Here is a 26,753-nt window from a genome sequence, read left to right as displayed (position 1 = left end):
ATGTCAGAAAGCTTGGTCATGGGATTTCCAGCAGTGGATTGACCCAAAGCAAAATTCATAAAACACCTAGAACTATTTAGACAAAGAACTGAAGTTGAGAGAAGACACCCTGAGAGACCACATCAAATCACAGAGACCCAGAGCAGTTGGTAAAATAATAAATGGTTCAAGATTCTAGTAGAGAGGTGTGAGAACCATATTTATAGGTCAGAATCAATATAACATTTTGCGTCTGTAGCATAGTTGCTCAAATTGTGTAATAATAAAATAATCCCAAGAATTACTTTGAATGATCACATTATAACAAATACAAAAGATAGTCCAACTTCACTTTAGATAACTTTTTTGTTCGTTTTATACTGGATTTTTTATGTGGGGGTGGGCTTTTTGGCATGTTTACAGTGCTGCCTGGTTAAGCTGAATAATTTTTTAAAAGTGGTTAAATGACAAAACAAAACAAAAAATAATTATATATTCTTAGAGTTTTATAGATGTTTTTTTTATCTAGGCAATATTCATTTATCTAACCTTTATATCATTGACATTACAACCTGTATGCTGTTTTTTCAAGTAATATTATTCATTTCACCTATTATTTATCACAGTGTCTGCATACTCTATACAAGTTTGCAACTGTGGTCAATCATGTTTTCATTAAAAAGCAATTTTTGCTCACATTGTCCACCAGTCGTTTTTTACATTACTGTGTCAAACAGTGCAGTTTTCTGATACTGACCTAAATGATAAAGTTGACAAGATTTTAGTTATTGCTTTTACAAGGTATGCATAAGAATATTAAGTGTATTTTGTCCAATCCTCTTCTGAGTTTTTCTGTCTCAGATTTTTTCTCTCTCTCTTACTCCACCAGAGAAAAAGAAACATTTTCAGTCAACTGGTATGTCTTGCCATGATTCTAATGAATTAATTATTGACCATTTTGTGCCTTATTGGTATTTTTTATATCAGGAAAGACTGATTCACTTAAGCATTTTCACAAGCTACAAAGATTTTCAGAAGTGAGGTAGAACAGAGTTACAATAATACATGCCCCATCAACAAAATAAACAAGACAGATTCTAACATTTTTATGCATTTTTTTACTATATCTGAACATTAAGGGATATTATTATATTATTATACAATATATGTTGTGGGCACATCCTTGGAATACATTACCCTGCAAATTTACCCCTTATATTTTGCAGTCACTGCTGCACGAGTATTCCAAGAAATATACAAATCTGCAGCTGCCATATCAGGTTTTATAGTAGTACATTCAGTGCTGAAAATAGACACTCAAGCATCTTGTAAAAAAAGGAGAAATCTTACTTTGGTTTTGCCATAATCTGAAGAGAAACATAGCTCAGGCCATCAGATACTATCAATCCAACTAACATATTTGTTGAGAAGCACAGCAGATACAGCAGACACATACAGTACTGTGCTAAGATCAGAGAAAACTCTTCAGTTATGTCATTTAGAGAAAATGCAACTAAGCAACACTTGGTAGACCCCAATCAGACAAACAGCATTTTAAGATTTAACTGTTCATCTGAAAATATTCCCAGGTACTGTGAGAGGAAGACTCTGCTGTGCTGTGAGCCTAAAGGAATGTAAAGCTTCTAAACTTGCTTAAACAAATTAAGACAAGGTTTGCTCAAGGTTCGCCAGATCTGCGTTTTCGATCAGCTACTTACTGCCCCACCGGAGCTACTGATCAGTGTAGCCCCTCAGATTAAAGTCCCCTGACAAGCAATAATAGGCTGCTGAAATGAACACTAAACAAGACAGAGAGAGAAACACACATCTGTTCGTACTACATATTGTAAACACACAAACTGTCCCTTAGATTGTGTCAAAGTGTCTTAAATATAGACCAACAGAAATGATCCAAAATGACCTGAAATAAACTCTTTCTTCTTCCATTGACAACTAAAAAGGTTTACGTCTCTCCTGTAAAGTTTCTCATGGGAAAGCAACAATATGGACCCTGTGGGTCTAGATAAAATCTTTAACTCCATAATGCAATTTGATGCAGCTTCAAATGGCTGCTGTTTCTGAACACCACTCACCTTCATTCATTCACATTTTCTGTTTTTCCCTCTTTGAGAAGAGGTTAGCAAACTACTGTTTACACCCTTTAATCACAAAAAGATGAAAAGAGCATCCCTAGTGGGCTACAGAAGAAATCCTGCCTTTTACAACAGCTAACCCCAGCTGGATAATATTTGGTAGACATTTGTGGAGTATAGTACTTAACACTTGAAACTCTTCATGATTCATGGTAACGAAAACTTTCTTTGCTCTTTTTTCTCTGTTTGTTAAGCTGTTATGCTTTGTCCTTGTGTTGTAGCCAACTACTCAATGTTCTCCTGTCAAACAAGACATAAAACTATGTTTCCTGGCTAAAAGTAATAAATCCGTATTGATGTAATTGTTGGCCCTAAAAATAGCCAAATGGCATGATCCTCATGCACATCATTACAGAAAGAAAAAAAATGAACAGAACTCAGTCCCCTCGGTTAAATGTACAAATGGTGATTCATTTAACTTTAGAAAATAACATTTACTTAATGTTTAATAATAACATATATAACAGAATATGTTATATAATTCTAACAACATGAAAAAAATGCAATCTTAAGTTGTAATGAGTCCAGAGCTAATTTAAAATCACCTTTCTCAAAGCTACAAATGCCAGCCCATCACAGACCCATTTATTCACACAATAATACTTATTAAAAATAGCCAGTTTGTAGAGATGATGGGAACCATATAACCTAAGTGTGTCAGTTGCAGATATGTTTGAAGTATGAGAAACACAGACTTGAGTAAAAGTACAAGTGCTCTATCAAAAAGTGACTTAAGTAGAAGTTGAAGTGTTTTTAAGCACCACACTTAAGTATTGCACACTTTTTGTACTTAAGTATTGCAAGTAGTTTATTTTAAAATGTACTGCTCAAGTACTGAAAGTAAAACTATTTTGTTATGTAGTTATTACAGAAAGCAGTCAATAGTTTGAGTATTATATTGCTGGCAGGCAGCAGAGCGTATAGCAGAATGGGAGCAGCGAGGTCTTTTTATAAGACAGCTTGATCTATTGATTCACTTAATAATGAGGCAGCTTTATTGCAAAATGGTGAATGCATAATACAGTAGTTTAGTACCTATATATATATATATATATATATATATATATATATTTATTTATATTGTCATGTAAAAATCTTATACAGGTTATTCCACCAAATATTGATCTCTGAACTCTTAACATTTTATAAATGTGAACTTGTTTTCTTTGCATTATTTGAGATCTGAAAGCTCTGCATCTTTTTTGTTATTTCAGCCAGTTCTCATTTTCTGCAAATAAATGCTCTAAATTACAATAGTTTTGTTTGGAATGTGGGAGAAATGTTGTCCGTAGTTTATAGAATAAAGCAACAATGTTCAGTTTACTCAAGCATATACCTATAAATAGCTAAATCAGAGAAACTGATTCAGAAACTGAACTGGTCTCTTTTTTTCCAGAGCTGTTAAAATTTATTTTGCATTATTTCTATTGGTTCATTCATCAAGAAAACACAGAGTTGGCCAATAGGATTATTTTTTATCATGAAGCTTGTAACTTCATGGACTTCAACTGATGAAGTAACATCTGAATATGAGATATACCCGATGGCAGGCTTACAAATTGAGGTTATTTCCTTACACTCCTTTAAACTGCATTTGTGCCTCGTTACCAGTTTTTATGATCAGGAAGAAAACACTTATGCACCTTCCCTGAGTTATAAAACCGCTGGATTACTTTCATTCGGCTGCAGTAAAAGTCTTCTGTGCGGATCATAGTCCTATCAGTTGACATTATCAGTACTTAACATGGATTTAATCATCAACCCAGTGCACAAAACGAGCACTTCTGACACCTCGTAATGCGATGCGTGTCAGGAGTCAGGTATGTCAAGAACGTCGGAAAAAAAAGGTGTGATCGCCCCGCCCACTTCAGCCAGACTCGGCCTCTCCGCTTAATAACACATGACACGGTGCTCGGGGTAAACACACGGCACTGGCCCTTTAAGAGCAGCCCGCTCCTGGAGCAGCACTAGCGTCGCACCACCGCCGACTGACTCCTCAGCGGCATTAGTGAACGAGACGCTATACTGAGTAGAGAGACACACGAACCTGACGACACGCTCACACTCACACTCACCAGCACAGCCCCACACAGGACAACTAGATGGAATTATAACTATGGAATACCAGTGGGTACTGCTGTCCTTCTTGTTGCAGTGTATATTTCGACCAGGTAAGTCATAATGAGAGAGAGAGAGAGAGAGAGAGAGAGAGAGAGAGAGAGAGAGAGAGAGAAAGAGAGGTGCTAAGCAAGCTCGTTACAAACTTCACTAGGAGTGTGAGAGGAGAGAGGAGGATGGTGGAGCTGCACTTGTCTCCTGGTATAACTAACGTAGCTGTTATCCTCATCATTGCGCTGAAGTAACTAGAGTTAGCTAACTAACACCTTTCTCATTGAAACTCACAACAGATTTTTTTAACCTTTTCGGACCTGAATTGTGTGCTGGATTGTGTGATGGAAAAAATATATAAATAATAATAATACTGTTTTCTGTCTGTAATGGACACAAAGGAAGACTCTAATATTATAATATAAAATCTGTAATAACGTTAAATCCAATGGACTGAAATAAGTAACTGTTTTGTATGTCTACTCTCTATTCTGTCTTTTTTAATTTGCCTCTTTGACTCTAGTGCTGGGTTTTTTTCCAGTGCAGTGGGCGGGGCTAAGCTATTGTTTTATTGGCTTATAAACTTTTTCATTATCTCATGTATAGTCTATTCTGATTAACAACATGTCTCAATTAGTGTCATGTGCAACGAAACATTTGAGAAAAAAAAAGAAAATACATGATGTCTAATGTAGTGGATGTAGGGTCTGAAAGGCTTAAAAAAGGGTACCACTTTAAAATAAGACTACCTTTATAAAGGGTTTATAAATGGTTGAAAGGGCAACAATATAGATGGCTGTAGGTTCACTATTTGGCAAACAACAGGTCATTGTTGCCCTTTCAATGTATGTGTTATAACTGATTATTAATGATTTTAAGGCATTTACAACCTAATTAGTAGCCATTAATAAACTAATTGTAAACCATTTATAAACCCTTTATAAAGGTTGTCTTATTTTAAAGTGGTACCAAAAAAAGCTATCTAAACTAATTTAGTCTACCGGTAACCCTTTTTCAATTAGCAGCGTTATTATTGTATGGATAGCTAACCTAATCTATCTATCTATCTATCTATCTATCTATCTATCTATCTATCTATCTATCTATCTATCTATCTATCTATATATCTATCTTTAAGCTGTTTGTCCTCAGACTGACAGGTTTTCTGCCCCCAGTCGTTAAACTGGTGTTTGTTTTTTAAATGTGTGTCGTTATGTTTGGGGTTTGAGTGTGCGCGCGCGCACGCAGCCGCTAACGGTCACTCTCGGCTAATTAGTTCAGTTAAGCTAGCTATGAAGAAATTAGTTAACGCTAGCTCTGCTAGCTCTCAATAAGCTAAGCTAAGTTAGCTTGCAATAAAAACCACAGTCACTAACTAACGCTACTTGTTGCTCCTGAAGGAGAAGTTTCAGCAGTGATGCCACCAGAGCGGTGGGTGATCTTTCCTCTCCTCCTCCGTGTGTGTGTGTGTGTGTGTGCGTGAGCTCTGTGCCCCTTTTTTCTCTTAAGTCACTGAAGCCTCTGAGAGAGAAACTGGATCTCAGAGAGCTGCGAGCCGCTGCTGAGGACAGTAAATGATCCAGAGCCGCTCTCAATAATTAATCAAACACGGAGAGAATAAACAGGCGTCGAAAAAAAAGCAAAACAACAGCACCACCAGTCCCCCATCTCCCTTAGTTACTGGATCTTAATAAGTTTGATCGATTTGATTATCAGTTATGTGTCAGGTAACTTAATCAGATATATCTAGCTAATATTCTAGTTACCTGCCAGCTGTCGCACATCATACACACAAAAAAACAGAGGTACGAAATAAGTACTTGCTTGTACTCAAAGGTACACTTTTCATAATTGTACCCTCAGAGATATAATCTTGGTCTTTACAGGGCCAGATGTGTTCCCTCTGAAGTCTTTCCTAACAGCAGAAAGTACAGATTTGTACCATTTATCCAACTGAAAGGTACATTTGGTATTCTGTATGTGAATTTTTCTTTTGAAAGCCAGACAATTCTGGATCTTGACACATATTCAGTTGATGATAATGTTTATAATCATTATAATCTTTACTGGTACCAAAAACATGGGTACAAAAAAAGACTTTCACTGAAAGGTACTCTGTTGTACTTAGTATAAGGTACAGACCCCAGTAACAAACTTTGTACTCTTTTAAGTACATTTCTGTACTTATTTTTTTTGTGTGTGTATTCACAGTAGCTTCTGTAGATGTTAGCTAGCTAACCAAGCTACCTAACTAGAAAAAACAGCACGTAGGATAAAATAAGCATCATATCAGAAAAAAAGCTCCCAGCAGAAGTAGTGAAAGAAGTAGAAGTAACCTAGGTTAGGTTAGCTGGGATGCTTGGATGGCTAAAATTACTGTATAAGGGTAAATATATAGATAAATTATGTGATGAGGTAGTTTGTGCTATTTTAAATGACCATTTATACTTATGTAATTAAAACCTTAAGATCAGCTTGTATAATCCATACAACTATAAAACATGCATTTAAACAATATTTTAAGTTGTTAGCCAGTGCATGCGCAAAACTGCTAAGTAGCATCTATCAACAGAACACTGAAGTCTGCTGTTTTTGCTGACCGTGTCAGACCAGACCCCCCTAGCCCCCTACCCCCACCAGACTGACCCCCAGGCTCTCCCTCTCCTGATACAAGCATCAGACCAGCTGCCGCCTCTCCTGACTGCTGCTGCTGCTATCTGCCTTAGACTAGATGTATACTGTCTATTTGCACCCTCTATTTACACCCTATATTTACACTGTCTTACTCCTTTTATAATCATTTTCTCTTTTAACCATCATCAACCTAATAAAACATTCAGCTCAAGACCAGCTCATCATCCAGAAAAAAAAGAAAACACACCCTTTGCTGGCCAAGAGCCAGTAAACAAGCAGGCCAACCAGCATAGGGTATGTTTTTTCTGGATGACCTGCTGGTCTTAAGCTGGATATTAGGACACACAAGCAGAGAAAAGACCTTTGTGGTGCTACAGTGACATTTTTGTATATCCCACAAGAGCACAGACAGTTTCTGAATATTGATTGCAATAAATTCGGTAAGCAGCTCATTCCTGTCTTATTCTTGTATGCACATGACTGTAAATAGTTTAAGGTTCAAATTCTGATGCAACATAAATGACAACAACAATTTCATTCCTTATATTTTAACAATTTGTTCTAAGAAATATCAACATAAAACATTTCATAAAAGCATTTTCATGGTTAAACTGATTGGAACAGACCTGTAGAAGCAAAACTACCCTTTCTGAAAGGAGCCAGTTTAACTTAAGCTCTAACCCAGCATACCTACATTCTGTAAATTAGGTCACATGAACAAACATCCATTCACTTACTGTCCTGTGATGCACTCAGTATATGTTCAGTATATGGCACTTTGGAATGTCATGAGTTAAAATGATGGACAGAATGCTGTAAGGAACTTTCCACAACCTTAAAAGGGTCTGTGACTTTTATTTAGTTTTGTATCCCTAGTAGTATGAGCAGAGGAGGAGCCCTTTATGAGCCCTGGTTCCTCCCATGCACTGTAAGCATAGATAAGTTGAATTTACTTAAGGATAAGCCTTAAGATTTACTGAAAACTTGAGTTAATCAGATTAAAAACTTTGTTATTATGCCTACTTTGTAGGTACATTTCATTGACTTCTATGTCATTGTTATATCAATTGCTTTGCATAATGATTCTGCTTTAAATGTTATGGTAAAATAATTTGATTTAATTTAAGTAAAATACTGATTTCAAATAGAAAAAGCTAGGACAGTAAAGAGCATACAGCCAGTTGCTGCAGCTTAAAAAATAATGCTTGTTCTTACAGCCTTCAACATAGTGACCAGGCAATTATTTAGATGTGATCAATAAGTTTAACTAAAGTAGCCTCAGGGGGAATCACTTCACACTGATGGTGAGTCTCAGACACTGGGGGACACACCCAGTATGCAAATAGAATGGGTCAGAAACAAATGGAAAAGAAGCTGGCAATGGCAACAGACTTACCGCAGTTATTATTAAGTTTATAAGTTAATTTAACTCAAAGATCTCAAAGAAAAGAGAGTTTGAATGTTTATGTGCCCACAAATGTTCTCCTAATTTTAGTTGAGTAATGTTTGAAAATACCCAAGTTAATATGAAAAAGACTTAGATTGTTTGAGTTGAAACTGTGGGTTTAGAGTGTGGGAGTCTTCAGTTGTAAAAAGCTCTACACAACTGAATTTGACTTGACCTGACCTGATCTGAGGTCTGTCAGCTGCAGCAGGTGATAGATACGCTAGGAGCGTAAGCAGCCGTTGCTGACGGTAACTAGTTAGCGATGCAGACAGCGGAGAGGTGTAAACGCTCCCGGTTCATTATTAACTGGAAGCTGGTGTATCTCGACACGCATGGACACGCCTGCTGAAGCTCGGTTTCGCCTCTTTCACAGCGTGTCTGTGTGATGGTGGTGGTGGGCAGAAGACGGTCAATAATGTTGCCGATAAGCAGGGCGTTCTGTGGAATCAGGTACCTTTGCATACAGGAGCGGCCGTTTCAGTTCGGAGCTCAGTTTAGCAACAAGTGGCGCGAGCGCGTGCGTGTATGTGTTTTATCGTCCATATCAGATACCCCCCACTAAAGTCCTTACTGGCACTCAAAACGTAACCCAGTTAACCCAACAGACATGAAGTTAGCGTTAATAAGCTGCGCTGCATCTGTTGTACAGCAGCAGCGCTGCCAGGACTCCTGTGCGCGCGTGCGTGTTCGCGCGTGTATGTGCGCGTGTGTGCGCGCGTGACAATGTATTTAGTCAGTTTGGGGACCTCGCTTATGATTCAGGAGTGTGACGTTTCAGGGATACTTGGTCTGTACCCGTGATACCCATATGCCTGCATGTGTAGGCTGCTGAGGTCAGGTTAGGTAATGCCGCGATTCTCTTCAGTATATTCAGATATTAGAGGCAGTACCCCCTATAAGGATAGGAATACAAATACGCTGTGCGTGAGTATTATGACGCCCCACGTTACACACAGCGTGCTGTACTGCAGAGTCTACACTGAATATGTATCAAGCTTATACCGTGATGAAACACATGGTCATTATTTTAACAATTTCGAAGTTATAAAAAGTATCTGCCCTTTAAATTTAACATTGCGCATCGAGGTAGACTAGATGTATCTTCATTAATCATCTTAGTCTGTTTTAGAGAAGCCCTCCTTTTCTGTGTAATTAAATGTAACTATATTAGGACTGTACTTGATTTTGATGTATGTACTGGTTATGACAGAATCATTTTAATAAAACATGAATCTAGCAGTAGTTCTTTACATTTTTAATTCATGTTTGGACAAGTAGAAATTAACTTGATTAATGGAATATCTGTTTTATTGTAAATTTCAAAATGGGATAATCAAAATTGCACATCTTTACATATAGAATCTGTTGCTGTGGTCATCTCTGTAATTAATCGTGTGCTTCTGCCAGAAAACTGTAAAAGAAAAAGTCTGTTCATGTGCCAGTGATTCTCATATTTTGTACTTTTGCTTGCTTTCTTTTCTTCGTGGACAACTATTTGCTTATTGAAATAAGATGAGCAGTAGAGCAGGCCAGTAGAACTATTTTATAATAATATAAAAGACAAATGTACTCAATATGCATACACATAGTATTTTAGCCACAGAAAAGTAACAGACGCAATTATACCAAACAAATACAAAGCATTTAAAAAAGGAAAAATAATAAGTCAGTTACAAAAACCTTCAGCTACTTGCTTTCTTAAAAAATAGCAAAGTTAAACTTTTTGTACGTTTTTGGCTTTTACAAAAGTTTTGTATGCTTGAACAGTTTTGACTACTATTTAATAGCTCGGAATTTTGGAAATTGTAATTGACAATTGCTTATATATTTGAAGGATAATGAGATTTAATTATTTTACAATACACACACACAGACACACACACACAAATACACACACACACCAGTGGGATGCTGTGGGTAGGGTTGCAGCGGTAACCGGTTTCACGGTATACCGTGGTATTAAAATGCACGGTTATCATACCGTGTGTGTTTGCTTATTACCGGTAAAAAGCAAGCCAGCGGAGAAAGTCACCCGCGCATGCGCAACTCTGCTCCGCTTCAGCTGCTCAGCACACAGCGGTGAGAATGGCAGAAAGTGCATCAGACTAGAGCCTAGATTCTCTGCCCGAACCAGACCTGACCCGAGGACCGACCCGAAATCGGGTCCGTTCGGGCCGAGATTTCCCACCACATTCCTCGGGCCGGGTCGGGTTGGGCTCCAGAAAATAGTCTGAGATGTAGGCATCTGTTTTTTAATTATATATTTTATTTTTAAATAAAGCTCTGGTGTGATAATCACAATGTTAATGCTAAGTAACAAATTATTATTGTTAATGAAAACGAACCAAATAACGAAAACTGAAAGTGAAACTTAACCAACTTATTTATAAGCGCTGTTTTCACTCCCGCAGTTCTACAGCGGGAGGTGTTGTGCCGATTCTGTCCGCGAAGCGGGAGTCGGATTGAGCAGGGAGTCGGATTCGGCATAACAGCGGCAGCGCGGCTGCACCTCGCGGTCCGCGGTGTTAGTTGTAAGCGCTCGCGCTAGCCGCAAAATACGACAGAAAACACTGAGAAACTGCAGAATTATGAATTGGACTAAAATGAGCACGAGGAGATAAAAGAGAACCTTTACCTGTGAGTAGCTCACATCAGAACACGCAAATCTCTCTCTCTCTCTGTGTCTCTCTCTCTCGCACGTGAACTTCTCCGCACTGTGTTTAGCTGTTCTTAAAAATCATTTTTATTAAATAATAGTTCTATGCTTCTATGTTAGTGTTAATTAACATAATTCTGATCATATTTCGCTCATTCAAACAGCCTGAAAACAGACTTGTAATCTTGTAATCAACAAGCTTGTAATCAATGTGGCCGTAGTCACAGCTAAAGGAGGAAATACATCAAACCTGTTCTCCCATCTCCGAGAACACCACCCCGCTGTGCAGCGCAAAGTATGTGTTCAGTTTATAATTTTACCTAAATAACCTAAATAAAACTTCTTTGTAGTCGTGCACAACCCATGCGGTAAGCGCCCGCAAAAGCGCTGAGTTATCCGAAATTTGGGCACGCAGGTACAGGCGTGAAGTGCGTGCTACGATGGATTCACGTGTGTCCGTGTAAAGGTCCTGGCCGGACTGGATGTGAAAGACGCCATTCATTTACATGCGTTAATTTTCAAATTCTGACGTGCCTGTTTTTCATATGTTGAAGGTTTTAAGGTGTGAAAGCCTTAAAATAGAAATCTCTATTGTGAGGATCATGTCAGAAATAAATCCCCTCTTTCTGCAGTATCTGGTTATATACCAACTTTTTTTATATATATATACACTCTTAATGCCCTTAAGAGTAGTGGGAAAACATGGTTTCCTTCACCTGATGGTGTAGTTTCTACAATAAATAGTTAATTGAACAAAAAAACTTTGTTGTAATTTCTTTAAGGGTCAGTTTAATAATATATGTAACAAACTGTGATACCGTGATAACCGTGATACCGCGGTATTTTCCGAGACGGTTATCATACCGTGAAAATCTCATACCGTTGCAACCCTAGCTGTGGGATGCAGTGGATGCCACAGATGATCTATTCTCTCCCTTACTTCTTTAAATATTAAAGAGAGTACCAGATCTTTCTGAGTGTATGTGGTAGGTTAGGTGGTTGTTCATGTGTCAGTTACCTTGTCTGCTGCAGTAAAGGAATGCCATGTACGGTATGTCAGTGTTCAGGGCTTCATTACCAGTGAGGCTTTCAATAAGCTGATGACGAGTTGAATCCAGTGTGGTTTCTGTACAACTTGGAACTCTATGTTGCATCCCTTTTTAGAATCCACTCCCTACTCTCCCTACATTTGCAGTTAAAAAAACATTTAAAATACAAAAATGACTAAATATATAAATAAAGTTGTCAAGTCATCAACGTTGCCTTCATAATACAACCCATATTCAACATTATGACTGACATATAATCAAAAAAAGACCTACTCGTGCAGCCTGCAGTGCCTGAGGGATTCTATCAAACTGCTCCTAGTAAGCACTGACCCTGGCTGAGTCAGCTGTGTTGGCAGAAGGTAATATGCTGAAATGTGCAGGGCAGGGCTGCTCTCTGAGTGTAGTTGAGAAACACAGGTTTAGGACACTGTAGTTCACTGTAGGTTTGAAGCCAGTGTCTTTCATCGCTGCAGGATGAAAGCTAGATACCTGATCAATCTGCATCTCTGCAGCAAGACCAACAGCCTTCGCCAGCTGAAAAGATTGGCCCCTTTTTTTGCCATGTTATCTTGTTTTTTTCCTCCCTCAGGCAGCTGTATATCTTGTTCAAACATGTTTTTCGATGCCAAAAGTCAAAGAGGCATCATTATGAAAGAAGAATATGACCTCAACACCAACAACGAATGCCTGTACCTGTGTTTGTTTGTGTGCGTGTATTTTTGTATTTGTGTGTTTTGTGCTCTCCATGGTTTTGTATGATTGCCTGAAGTCTTTTTTCAGAAAAGCAGATGAGTGAGCTCTCTGAGAAAGAAACATCACCTCTTGGGTTTGTTGCTCATGCTTGTGCCTATTCTCTCTCTCTCTCTCTCTCTCTCTCTCTCTTTCTCTCTTTCTTGCTCTTACTCATTCTTTCTCTAGGGACTGATGATCTCTACCAGGTCTTCTCAATACTCTCTTCAAGCATGTGTTCTAAGCAGGGTGAATCATTTGTAGTGATGTTTTGGATAAAAACTACTCATTTGCTTGTTTGTTTGTTCATTTATGTACATACGTGTTTGTAGAGAATACTGTATATGTGCACAATATGAATGGAACGAGCCCAGAAAATGAAGTCCAGGAGAGATTTCCCCTATTGCCATCATCATAATTATCATCTTAAAAATTAATTAATCATATACAGATGGCAGAAACCCAGTTTTGTAACAACATTTATGCAACTTGCTTTTGGCAACAGTTTTATTAATGTGATATAGTTTATTTATATGGAAATTTAGTTCATATTTGAAGTAGGTTAATTATTTTTGCTTTGTGTTTATTGGTGTGTGCAAGATTTTTATACATGACAATAAAATGTTTATGATAGGGTTGTTGTTTTTATCACTGTTCTACATCCATCTTAGCTGTGGGCACATTTGACCTCAGAAAAAAAACAGCAGCAGCAGCATGTGGTCTATAAAGGAACTGATAAATGGTGCAGGTCTCATAGTTGTGGTGCTTTTCCCAGCTTCAGGGGGCTTCATTCTCCATTGTTTACAGAAAACTATCACAGGGCCATATATCCATTTAAAACAGCAGTGGCTTCAGGAACCAGTCAGACCTCACAATAGAACATTTACTGTAAACCAGGAACCTGTTAACCAGAGTAAACACACCAGCAGCGGGTAATCCCAGTTTACACACAAAATGAACATATAAAAAGGTCTATGCCTTATGAGGACTGCTGTTGTTGGCAGATTCTGTTGTAAAAATACTACAAACTAAAGGCCTGAAACAAAATTTTATGGCACATTTTATGGCCAGTAACATGATAGCACAGTATTACAAGTTTTAAACACCAGCTTAGAGTCTTTTACGGCTTGTTTGTGTAAGATTCTTGGGTTTGTCGTTGATGATATTTAAATCGGCACAACCTTCAGCTTGTGCTTCTTGAGGTCGTCTGTTGTGGATTTTTGATCCTCCAATTTGTTTAAAATTGTGCACAGCAACTCTTCACATATGTTTTTCATCTTCTACTCGTGTAACTATTTACAGTATCTGGAGTACCCCAACTTTTTCCATGGCACTGAATATATATAATACTGAAACTCGCAGAAGTAATGTTACTCCGAAATGTTACTCTGCCTTGAATGGTTTTAGAAAAAAAAAACAATTACTGCTGTAGAGTCACAAATACAGTCAAATAAATGAATTACATAAATATTTTTTTGTCATTACCAAAACCAGTCAGATCTGTCGGTTCATTACAGATAATAAAATATATTTTTTTAAGTAAAATAAAACATCTTTGATATTCCAGCTCTGATTTACACATTAACATGACTTAATAAAGTAACATATTCTGTATCCACTGAGTGACAGTTTATAAATCCTCTCACAAATTCTGTTTGAGGAAGTTGCTTGTCAGAATGTAATTTACGATGGTTATTTTCTGCCCACTAGTTGTTCTCCTTTTGTGTTTACCTCTGATTCTGAACAGACTCCCTGCTGGGGGCTGCCTGGAAGCTGCATTCAGCTGCATTCAGAGTTCCCAGAAAGTCACCTGTTTGACTGGTTTCTTCAGATAGACCTCTAAAATTAAGGGTATCTTTAAAATAAGGGTGCAGTAGTAACTGCGTCTCCATTGGACATTGATGTGTAACTAATGGTTCTGGCAAAACCCTTTGTTTGCTTGTCTCACATAAAAAAACACGTTTTTCCAATCCACTTGTATATGCTTCCTTATCCCTCTGTGCAAACATTCATATCCGTGTTAGTAGAACATTTTCAGTTACTTTTTTTCCCTTTCCTTGTTTTTGGGCTTCTGAGTTTAACCTTTAAACCACCATCACACCTGTGCGTGTCGTGATGATATCATTTATTAAAATGTAGTTGGTGCTACACAGTAATGAGTGTGGTTATCATATGTGTTGGAAACAAAAACGCTCTTGTGTGACGATCAGTTAAAGAAGGATATGGAACAGTTGTTAGACTACAAACACTGCAGGGAATTCTTGGGGGAAAAAACAAACCTATATGCAAATGTATCTGTTCCTCGACACAGTTTGCCTGGGTGTGTCTGTTGTGAACTGTCATGGTCTATTCCTCTGAACCTGCCTGTTTCTTAGAGGCATATGGCCTCTGACATTGTAAGGAGGACACAGTTATATCAAATGAAGATGTGCTCAGTGGAGACACTTTGTTATACTTTGGTTTAATGTATAACAGTGTAACTGTATATAGCAACTGTAGTTATTAACAGCCACCTTAAATAATTAAGTGTTCTTGTTAGGGGTATAATAATGCATTGATGGGACATGATGTATCATGTGGTAATTCATCTGCATCAGTTTTAAAATATTGAAGTATAAATAAATAAAGTCATTTTGTGGCTAACACAGTTGTGCATAATACCCCAAAAGCATAGTGTATTGTTTTATTGCTTATACTACTGTGTAAATAGTAACTTAATCTGCTCTACAATATATCTTTCAATATTGCCATCGCAACGTGAACATGCTTAATTGTGACATCAAAGGCAAATGTTTCTATTATTATTATGATGCAAAAATTAAATCCATGTGATTCACATGTTCTGTGATATCTGCCAAATATCATTTATTTTACAACAATACTGGATACATTATTAATGCATTATTACAAGTGCATTATTAATCATATGACTTCATCTTGGATCACGTAACTCACATGACATGAAAATTCTAATATAAAAATACATATCTACTGCAATATTCTTTTTTTTTTTAGCTTCCCAATTTCCTCCAGTGTTTGTAAAAACACTGTTATTGTATTTTATTATTTTTTTTATTCAGCTCATTTCTAAAGAATCGCAACTGTAATTAATATTAGTCAAAGTTGCTCCCCTAATTTTAAATGTCAATTAATTCAGTTCTTAATTATTTCAATTACAATAACACATGAATAAAGCAAATTATGTTTTTTAAAGGTTGACTTTTAATTTGTTTGCATGGTGATTTTTTTTAACGTGCTTTAATTTTCTCTATATTTACATTATGTCTACAGAAATCTAGCTATATCTAGGATTAGCTTTTCCACTGATTTTCCAGTTTAAACTGAGGGTCCTGTTTCTGTCTGTTTTTAATCAGGCAGTTCCAGACTCACAATTTCCCCGGACCAGCCCGCACTCACCGTCCCGTTAAACGACAAACTCGTCCTGCGCTGCCGAAGTGAAGGGCCAGTGCAGTGGCAGCGGGAAGACCGTCCGGGACGCAACGTGAGAGACGAGCAGAGGCGGGACAACGAGTCGGTCATCACTATAACCAAGGCAAAACTGCATCACATGGGAAGATATGTGTGCCTGGAGCAGCACTCAGGAGAGAAGAGCTCCATCTACGTGTATGTTAAAGGTAGGAGCTCATAAGTGCCTTTTTGTTTGCGAGGGATAGGTATGCATGTGTGTGTCTGAGAAAGAGAGTCTGTATAGCAGAGTGAGACCGTCTGAAGCTTGTGTGTGTGTATGTGTGGGTGTCTATGTATATGTGTGTCTGTGTCTGTAAGCACAACTTCAGTGTGTCTGCCTGTGGTTAATATGTCTGAACTCTCAAATAATAAGGGCCTCAGCATGTGTGCTGAGCAAGTACATAGAGAAAGTGCTAAAACAATAAAAACAACACCAGGGTCATAAGCACATAAACACACCCATAATCACGCTACACATTTATGCAGTTATAACTCCATATAAATCTTCTAGCCCTGTGCTGCGGTCTGGATCCTGGGTAAAGAATCCCATCTACGTTTTCTTTTTTCTGTTTTATTTTATGTTAGTCGTAGCTCCATTCAGGAGTCCAACCTCCAAGACCCTCTAGTAGACCCCATAAGTAGACTTTGCTCAGCATCCAATAGAAACTCTGCATTGGAAGCAAATTAAGGAACATTACAAGCTGTGTCTGTGCCACCATGTTTATATAGCTGCTGTATTGCTGTGTGTTGTGTTGAAGGGTATTTGCACTCTTTTGGTCTGCTTTACTCCAATCCACTTTCTCTTTCTGTCTGTCTCTGCCTTTCCTTCTCTCTTTCTTTCTCATGCACTGTCATTTCTTAATCTAAGCCCCTCGGTTGTGTTTCATTGGTTCTTGATTTAGCCTTCCTCTCAGCAGATCCTGACAACGCCTTCAGGAGGGCCATCATAACAGACATCATGGCGGGGGCAGGCGATGTTGCTTCCATCCCGTGCCTGGCCACAGACCCCAGCATGACAGACCTGCGACTGGAGACATGCAACAATCTCCCCCTGCCTGCAGGGATGAGATACACTGCCAGCACGGAGACAGGCGTCTCAGTGAGCAGTACGCAGCCTGCCTACGAGGGATGCTATGTCTGCGTAGGAACCCTAAACGGAAATACAGTCAAATCTGTGGAATATCAACTCAGCGTGCGACTGGGTGAGAGAGATTTTTTATTAAAACTTTTATGATTTTCTAGTTTTCAAATATGCCAACTAAATAGTCATATCAAAATATTGTGACCATTTCTGTTTTCTACATACACTGTCTATTTTATCAACTTCACTGACCATATCAGAGCACAGAATGTAGTCCTTTTGGTTCTCTGAATACTATATTATCCTCTTTTCACCCTGTTTTTCAGTGGTCCGTACCCCTCAAGGCCAAATCATAGCAGGCGTTATTTTGTTGTTGGATCATTCTCAGCACTGTAGTGACACTGATTAGCATGGTGGTGGTGTATGAGGTGTTAGTGTGTGTTGTGCTGGAATGAGTGGATCAGACACAGCAATGCTGCTGGAGTTTTTAAACAATGTGTTCACTCACTGTCCTCCACTCTATTAGACACTCCTACCTATAGCTGTTCTACTTTTTAGTTGTAAAGTTAGAAGCATAAATAGAAGCTCTGAATCTGTTTCTACACAGTTTAGTAGGGCATAGGGATGGGTATTGAAATTTGATACCAAAAAGGCCCCGAATGACATGTCTTGGTACTACCGAGTACCGAAACTTGCATGAAACTCGCATAAATGCAGAGAGTGCGTACGGTGCAGTATAAACAGTTCATTCATGTTCCCTCTCTGAATGGGGTGTGAATGGAGCATAATAACGTATACATAGATTATGTTTTCTGGTTATGGAACTACAAAAATCTTCTAAATGGTCAGTGGAGCTGACTATGTTTGTAGAAACAAGGAGGCGGTCATAATATTCTTATATCATGGCCATATATACTACTGTATGTAGTTGTATGTATTCTTTTTTTGTATAATGACCTAACATTAGTATGGTAGCAGTGTTTATATGTGTTTGTCATGTCATAATTGGTTAGCCTTAATTAGTGACAACAGCATAGTCTAGGTTGGTAGCCTATCATTTATTCAGTCACAGCCTTATGTAGTGCCTCTAAAGAAAGATCACTGGAGTTTTTTCATTAGGTTGAATGGAAAGCAACTCCAACTTTCTCCAGCTCTTGCTACAAGAGAAAACATTTGAGGGCCAAGCATGGGTAGGTCAACTACTAGGTTTAGTTAGTGTATTACATCAGAGAAATCAAATTGCAGTGTTGAACCTTGGCTCTTTAGCACTCTAATACCAGTCCTGACCTTTGGCCAATAATATCTGTGTGCCTGAGGGTTCTCTGTCTTAATGTTAATCCTTTGTTTTGTGATGGTTGTGTATTAGTTCCAGACAAGCCCCCACTTATTGCGCTGCGTGAGCCCAGAAGGGTAATTCTGACTCAGGGCCAGAAACTCAGCCTTACTTGCAACACCTCCAACGTCAACAGTGACATCAAAGTTAGCTGGATTCCACCTGCTGGAGTGGTAAGAACAGTTGTATTATCACTAAATAAAAATAGAAAATTTAGACTGTGATCTCATCCAAGGGATACAAATTTTTGTCTGCTGCAATTTGGTGTCTTGACTTGACTTATTACAAAGAACTTTATAAGACCAATTGTTATAGTCTTGACATAGTTCATCAGATTTACATACAGGGGTTGGACAATGAAACTGAAACACCTGTCATTTTTGTGTGGGAGGTTTCATGGCTAAATTGGATCAGCCTGGTGGTCAACCTTCATTAATTGCACATTGCACCATTAAGAGCAGAGTGTGAAGGTTCAATTAGCAGGGTAAGAGCACAGTTCTGCTCAAAATATTGCAATGCACACAACATTATGGGTGACATACCAGAGTTCAAAAGAGGACAAATTGTTGGTGCATGTCTTGCTGGCGCATCTGTGACCAAGACAGTAAGTCTTTGTGATGTATCAAGAGCCACGGTATCCAGGGTAATGTCAGCATACCACCAAGAAGGACCAACCACATCCAACAGGATTAACTGTGGACGCAAGTGGAAGCTGTCTGAAAGGGATGTTCGGTGTTAACCCGGATTGTATCCAAAAAACATAAAACCACGGCTGAACAAATCACGGCAGAATTCAGTGTGCATCTCAACTCTCCTGTTTCCACCAGAACAATAAATTATTGTGGTGTAAAACCAGGTGTTTCAGTTTAATTGTCCAACCCCTGTACATCTGCGAAATTAGAATCAAACTTAAATATTAATCTTTCATTCATTGTTTTTGTTCACAGTCCACAGATATAGCAATATAGTTCACAGAATGTGAGGCATGTGTCCTTCTTTGTGTCTTTACAGGTTGCCTCTGTACAGCAGTCCTCTAAACTTTTGACCGAACCCATCTCACACATCCGCACAGCCACCCTTCAAGTTCCGGCCGTGAAGATGCAGGATTCTGGAAGTTATCGCTGTGAAGCTCAGAACTACAGAGGGATCAGCACGGAGACAGTCTGGGTGGATGTCTTCAGTAAGGCTGCCTATCATAAAGCATAAACAAACATTCAGTCTAGTCCAAAGTCTTTGTTTGAGGCACATTTGTATTTTAGCAGGACATGTATTAATATGAAGTAATATTGGCATAACAGTACTGTCTTTAGTTTCTTTAGGGACACTCTTTAACTAAGTTTATGTATTATAACATAATAAATACATTAATTGCACGCTTTATATTGATAGGATTCCAAATTTCAGGGATTTGCACATGCGCACACACGCAGCCTGTTTAGATCCTTTAGAGAAGTATTAGCAATAGAATAGAACTATCTGGAGCAGAAAGACCTGACATTTTACCCAGACGTGGGCTACAAGGATATACATCCCCTGCAGCATTGAGATGTGGAGAAGTAACACTGTTTTCTTTTTAGTGATGGTGCTCCATCCAGAACTTTTGGAATGATTTAGGGAGTTGAGGTTAAGGGATTAGGTGCGGCTGACCTCACTAACACTTTTATTGCTGAATAAAAGTTATTGCAATAAAACCTTCACAGGAACGCAACCAGAATTTAGAAGAATGTCTTTCCTGGACAGTAGAGACAGCTTAGAGAGAAAAGTCTTTTTAATTAAAATGTTTGAAGAAACAATTACATAACATTACATTACACAGCATTTAGCGGACGCTTTCATCCAAAGCGAATTAAAAATAATTATGTACATTAGCAATAGAGAACATAGAAGTTCAAGGAAGAAGGCTAAAGGGAAATAATGAGATACAGAGGGAAAGGAGGGGGAACAGGAAATGAGGTCAGAAGTAGTTAGTTTGTTAAAGGGTGTTAGGAGTTTTTGATCCACCATTGGGGAACTCTGAGAACAGTCTAGGTTACTTTGTGTGAATGTTTGGTTAAGCCAAGCGACGTTCAATGAAGGAGCACAGCGACCGGGAGATAATGTAAGCCATCAGAAGTGAGTGCAGGTAGGGCTGCAATGATTAGTCGATATAATCGACGATGTTGATTATTTAAATTTGTCGACTACAAATTGAATTGCCGACTAATTGTTCATTTGTAACAGTACCGCATTACACAAAGTGCTGGAAACAGAAGGACTTACCAGAACACTAAGGGTTCCCCAGTGTAGGGTTGTCAGACGGAATTTACTAGCGGTTAGCTTCTAATGCTAATGCTGCTGCACCCAGCCTTTGTGGAAATCTGGAAATCTAAGCTTAAAAATAAACAGAATATGTGAATAAACAGAAGCACTTTACTCACCCACAAAATAGTTTTCAGGAGAGAAATCTGTGTAAGCTAACAGCCAGTGCTTGTTTAACTTGAAATAAATAAATATATATATATATATGTATATTAGAATTACAGTTTGGTTTACCTCGCTTAGCTTTACTCAACTTAGTTATTTCCTTTTATATGGTTAGTTTAGCATAGATTAGCTACTCAACTAACGAAGTAGTGCCTGTTTCATCATAAGGATATTTAAATCTCATGTTCAGCTGTTTTTCTGTTGTTTTTAGAGATGAAGGACAAGGCAGAAAAAATTGTTGACTAATCGACTAATCGAAAACTTACAAATAATTATTAGTTGCAGCCCTAGAGTGCAGGTAGGAAGAAGCCTGTTCTGTCATCACCTTGTAGGCGATTGTAAGAGCTTTTAATTTGATACGAGCAGCAACCAGTAGCCAGTAAAGCTCAATGAGCAGTGGGGTGACATGTGCCTGTATGGGCTGGTTGAAAACCAGGTGCTCTGCTGTGTTTTAAACCATCTGTAGTAGCTTTACTACACTGGGGGAGGCCTGTTAGCATTGCATTGCAGTAGTCGAGACGTGAGATGACCACTGCTTGTATCTGTCTGATATGTGTGTAAAGGAAAGCTCTTCATCAACCATATCACCCAGGTTCCTAGCAACCTTTGTCATAATGTTGTTTTAGGTACATGTGGTAACCAGTTGAACCAGTTGCTGGTTACACAGACATAGAAACTAGCGTTCATGGAGTTTTTAGACTCTAAATGAGCTGATTTGAGTTGAATTGAAACAATGCAACATTTCAATGTGTGTGTTTTGTTAGGTGAAGGATTTATTAACTTGACACGTGTTGAAAACGGGACATGGAGGGTGCGAGAAGGAGAGAGTCTGTCTCTGCGTGTGGACATGGATGCCTACCCCAAACCTCACACTTTATCCTGGACCTACAACAGGCGAAATCTCACCAACACCACTGACCACGTCATTACCACACATTCACACATGTACAGGTACATAAGTAACTGTCCAATCAATATTTAGTCTTGTTTAGTATCAGTTTAAAATCTGATCTTTGACACAAACACTGTTTAATTGTTGTTTCTACATCAGTTATAGCAGCGAGTTGAAGCTGGTGCGTTTAAAAGTGTCTGAGAGTGGAGTCTACACCTTTCTGGCCACAAACGGTGACGTGTCAGTCCATCAAAAGTTTGAAGTTCATGTCATAAGTAAGTTCTAAAGAACAAATATTTGACTTTTCTGTGATGTGAAAGGAGAGAGTGGGCATATTTGTTCTGCTTCATTAAGTCAGGTGATATCTCAGCATTGTGTTGCTCTGTTTGTCACTGAATCGTCTAAAAAAAAAGAGCTGCATTAACTGTTAAAGTCTGTCTTAGACCATAAGCCTGTTCTTTATTGTACAAGGCTGCACTGAACAAATAATGACAGGTAACAGAGAGTCGTATTTAAGCTTTTCAAACACGTCAGTATTATAACAAATTATGATTGAATTTCTCATTTACTCCAGTTCAAGGTATCTTTGTAATGCTATTGACTGTTGCCTGGTTTCCATTCAAACAGTTCATAAAAGTTATAAAATGATGACATTTTAGAAGGTCAGGAATGAAAGCTCCAGGCACATGTGTTTATTAGTCTATTGCTAATGTATGGTGTTTATGGGTTACAAGCTGAGACTACATTTCATCTGTGCTCTGAACAAGGGTGGTATATAGAGTGTAATCTTCTATTTCTTACTCTAATGGCAGCAAATTGAAAAGCTATAATATAGTTCTGTTTACTAATGTTAACTGACAAGTGTATATGATTTGATTCCTAGGTAAACCAGCAATAGTGTATCATCAAGGACCAGTTGATGGACAGGTGCGATGTGTGGCCGAGGGCTATCCCACACCTCAGATCACATGGTATTACTGTGACCAGCCCCATGCTAGGTAATCACCCTCTAACAGCAGTACTTGCATTTGAAACATTATAACCAGCTTCTTTCCTACACAACTGATCTAACTGATAAGTCCATAAACAGAGTAACAACATCAGTGTGAAGAAAAAGCATCAGAGCAACACACAGTTAGCAGTAAAGCACTGTGTGAATAGTGCTTTAAAATATATAGAATTGTAACAGCTAGATAAAAATCCTAAAATATTAGATGTACTGTATGTTAGTTTTATTGTAATATCTTAAAATCTTTGATATTTTTGGTTCCTTTCTATTTTTACTAAGCATCAGTACTGCATGTATACACTATAGGGAAAACACAATTTACTGTTGCCACTGTTTAATAAGATGTAATTGTCTTTCTTTATCTAACTGTTTAGAAGTCAGTGTTAAAGAGTTAAGTGTTATTCTGTCATAATGTCCTCCTCCACTAGTCTTACACGCTGCTTTTGAATTACTCTATGCCTCTCCTGGTGCAAAAATTCAAGCAGTTCAGTTTGGTTTGATGGCTTGTGATCATTCATCTTCCTCTTGATTATATTCCAGAGGTTTTCTGTTAGGTAAAATTAAAGAAACTCATTTTTAAGTGGTCTCTTATTTTTTTCCAGAGCTGTATATTCTTTCAGTATGCGTGCGTGCCTTTCACATGCTAGTGGGACCACATGACATTCTACACGTTCTTTATATAGCCGAGGTGAGGCCAGATCATGACGTTGGGCAGGCTAGTTAATCGGCTAACATGATGTTTGACGATTGGACAGAGCGGATTAACTCTGCAATTGGTGGAATGGAGTAATTTGACTCTATCAAGACCGTGGCAGTGAACTTGTGATTAGTTACTGATAGCCATGTGGTGACATGGGAACAATGAGTTCATAAAGAGATGGTTATATTTAGACAACACTATACCGTGTGAACACCTGGTGTCCATGGAAACGCCAATCCATCTCAGCTGATGAGTCACCGACTATTGTCCAATCACTTGTTAAGCATGATTATGTCCATCCAGGATAACCTACTCATCCACATCTCTGCTCTGGATCTTTTTGGATTTAAACATGATTAATATTTTTAAATGCTTGTATATGGTTGCATGCAACAAGGAATAACAAATCAGGATTAGATAGACACACACAATGATTAAGAAGAAAAGCATTGCTAAAACCTGTGCACTAAGATTGCTAGATGCTGTTTGCATGCTGGTGTTAAAGCGCTACTTCTTCTGGTATTCCACAAGTGGGGAATGTTGTGCTGGAGGCTGTTGTGCAGCTTCCTGACCAATCTGTTTTTTTTTTTTTATATAACAGATGCTTCTGTATGCTGCTGGATAAAAATAATAATAATAATAATATGAATAAGTGTATAACACAGCAAAAGCTATATATACAAACTTTAATACAGGACATTTTTATCTAATACAAGATTGTTTACTGTGAGCTTATATCATTTCTGTGCACAAATTGGGAAAAAAACGTGCAGTGATGGAGTATGAATGTTAGGATTTATTTCAGTGTGTTAAAAATAAACTTTGTGACAGTACTACAACGGAATGCACAGGTCTGGGCATTCAACAAAAGACATCACCATGACACTTATCACATTTCTGGATTTTTCCATAAACATCTTCCTTTGATTTCCCACCCACATTTCTCTGGTTTCTTTGGTATGTTTGTAATGGGCGGGCATAGTACTTGTAAAAAACACAGACACACCTCTCAATACGGCCACTATATATTGTATTATTTAGGGCTGCAGCTATCGATTATTTTAGTAATCGAGTACTATACTGAAAAATTGATTAGATTAATCGAGTAATCGGATAAAACATAAAATAAGAGATTTCATAAAATAAGAAATTTCACTTAGAAATGAATGAGCAATTGGTTTAATTTTTTAATTCACAACATACATTTCCACATTGCAAACACAAATAGAAATAAATAAAACACAAAAAATAGACATAAATAACACAAGTAATAATTTTATAATTAAATAATTTAAGTCCAATTATTTCAACTTAGGATTTCTTGTAAGTATTAAATATAGGGCATTAATGAAGGCATAAAGGTTGTCTTTATGTTGTGCATCTTAGCTAAATGACAATAAAGTTCATGGCCAGCTAACTTTAACATGTATTTATTTATAAACTCCACAGCGCTATGTTTACTGATTACATAAAGCCTGTATTAAGTCTAGAACTTGTCTCTGTTGTAATAAACTAACCACACACATTAGACAGTATTAATAATAATCAGCACTCCACAGTGGTGTCGTGATGTTATTAAGGTTATATTAATGTTAATCTCATTGATTTGTCAGGAGTTAAATTAACCTGCTCTTTGCTTCAAAAACCACGCTGTTTCACATTAAAAGTCCATGCTAAATTCTGTGCTCTGCGTTTTAAAATTAATTAAATGATTACTTGAGGCACAGAAAAATAATCAATCAATTATTTAAATTGAGTAACATGAATTACTTGAGTAATCGTTTCACCCCTAGTATTATTATACTAGATACAATGTACATAACTAATACTCACCTTAAGCATGTTTTTTTTTTGTAGTCTTGTATTGTTTTCAATTGATTTTTACAGTCCCAAATAAGTAAAATAGAATGTATGGAAAACAGTGATTCTTAAATGTATACTTATTTGGTTGAAGACAGTTTAAAGATATTTCTTGTTTTGTTTGGTCAACTTTTAACCCATTTATGACCCTTAAATTGCTGCTGTTACAACAGTTTTTGTACAACGTCTTGCAGGCCTGAAGTTCATGAATCAGTGTTTATTCACAAATAAGAAATACAGAGCTTGCTCTTCATTGGACAACTTACTGAATGGAGGTTTGTCATGTGATACCTCAGGTGTTCTAATTTGTTGAATGCTACCCAAGAGGAGGAGGACGTCGTAACGGTAACCATGACTAACCCGCCCTTTGGGAAGGGAGCGGTAGAGAGCCGTCTGAACATCACCAAGAGCAATTACCCCACCCTGGAGTGTGTGGCTTCAGCTGACGGCGAGATCGTCTATACATTGTTCTCCATCAGTGGTGAGTGTTAATACGCACACAGACACAGTACACATGCAGATTTAACCCTTGTCCTGAACAGGTAATCTGATGGAATGGAAGAAGCCCACTGAGGATGACAAGACCCGATCTGTTTCCAGGAAATCGTTGGTTAATTCTGTGTGTTTGACGGTCTCAGGTTTCTTTGTTTAAAGATTTATTTGCATGCATGCTCACACTACAGAATGTTACACAAACAGCTTAAACTTGTAAAAGAATACCTCCCTTGTCCATGTTGCTAATGATAAATGAGAGCTGATAGGTGTCAGTGAGTGATATAAAACTGAAAACAGGCCAGTGATCCTCTTTGGCATGCATTCAGTATTATTCTGGGCAAAACTTTTCTTAAGGATTGATGTGTTTATAGTGGGGCTGTCATTGTCAAAGCATTAACGCACATGATGAATTTGGAATTAGTAACGTGTTATTAATTTTTTTAAAGAAAATGTATTACGCCAATGCTGTGATTTTTTTTCTGGAGTAGTTCGCTTAAGAACGTGATCTGGTCTAGATCCGACCAGCTATTAAATATACTTATTTTTATTTGAACTAAACTGCTGATTAGGTGCAGTTTAATCTGATATACTAGCCAGATAATATAGTGCTGTGAGCAAACACTATCTCTGCCGCTCCATGCTGTTTACACAGTGCAGTATGTGCAGCGTTCACTGTTCACGATAAAGCAGCTTCAC

General features: G+C 37.9%; 1 protein-coding gene across 4 annotated transcripts in view; it reads left to right on the top strand.

Moving 5' to 3' along the window:
- The first annotated feature begins 4,061 nt into the window (after positions 1 to 4,061).
- kita (KIT proto-oncogene, receptor tyrosine kinase a) overlaps positions 4,062 to 26,753 on the top strand; it is a 39,171-nt gene continuing 16,479 nt past the window's right edge. The window contains exons 1-9 of one of the 4 annotated variants that reach the window (XM_022664448.2): positions 4,062 to 4,303; positions 16,131 to 16,391; positions 17,142 to 17,426; positions 18,672 to 18,811; positions 19,650 to 19,818; positions 21,866 to 22,052; positions 22,153 to 22,268; positions 22,877 to 22,991; positions 25,859 to 26,043. In XM_022664448.2, the coding sequence (XP_022520169.1) occupies positions 4,249 to 4,303; positions 16,131 to 16,391; positions 17,142 to 17,426; positions 18,672 to 18,811; positions 19,650 to 19,818; positions 21,866 to 22,052; positions 22,153 to 22,268; positions 22,877 to 22,991; positions 25,859 to 26,043 (1,513 nt within the window). In that variant the 5' untranslated portion in view covers positions 4,062 to 4,248. Of the gene's footprint in view, positions 4,304 to 5,528; positions 5,673 to 16,130; positions 16,392 to 17,126; positions 17,427 to 18,671; positions 18,812 to 19,649; positions 19,819 to 21,865; positions 22,053 to 22,152; positions 22,269 to 22,876; positions 22,992 to 25,858; positions 26,044 to 26,753 lie in introns of those variants that run through there. The other 3 variants (XM_022664446.2, XM_022664441.2, XM_049481832.1) reach the window with 3 other exon arrangements.

The sequence above is a fragment of the Astyanax mexicanus genome, chromosome 1 (genome assembly GCF_023375975.1).
Source record: "Astyanax mexicanus isolate ESR-SI-001 chromosome 1, AstMex3_surface, whole genome shotgun sequence".
NCBI lineage: Eukaryota > Metazoa > Chordata > Actinopteri > Characiformes > Acestrorhamphidae > Astyanax > Astyanax mexicanus.
The sequence above is the reverse complement of the archived record's forward strand: the minus strand, read 5'-3'. Positions and strand labels throughout refer to the sequence as shown.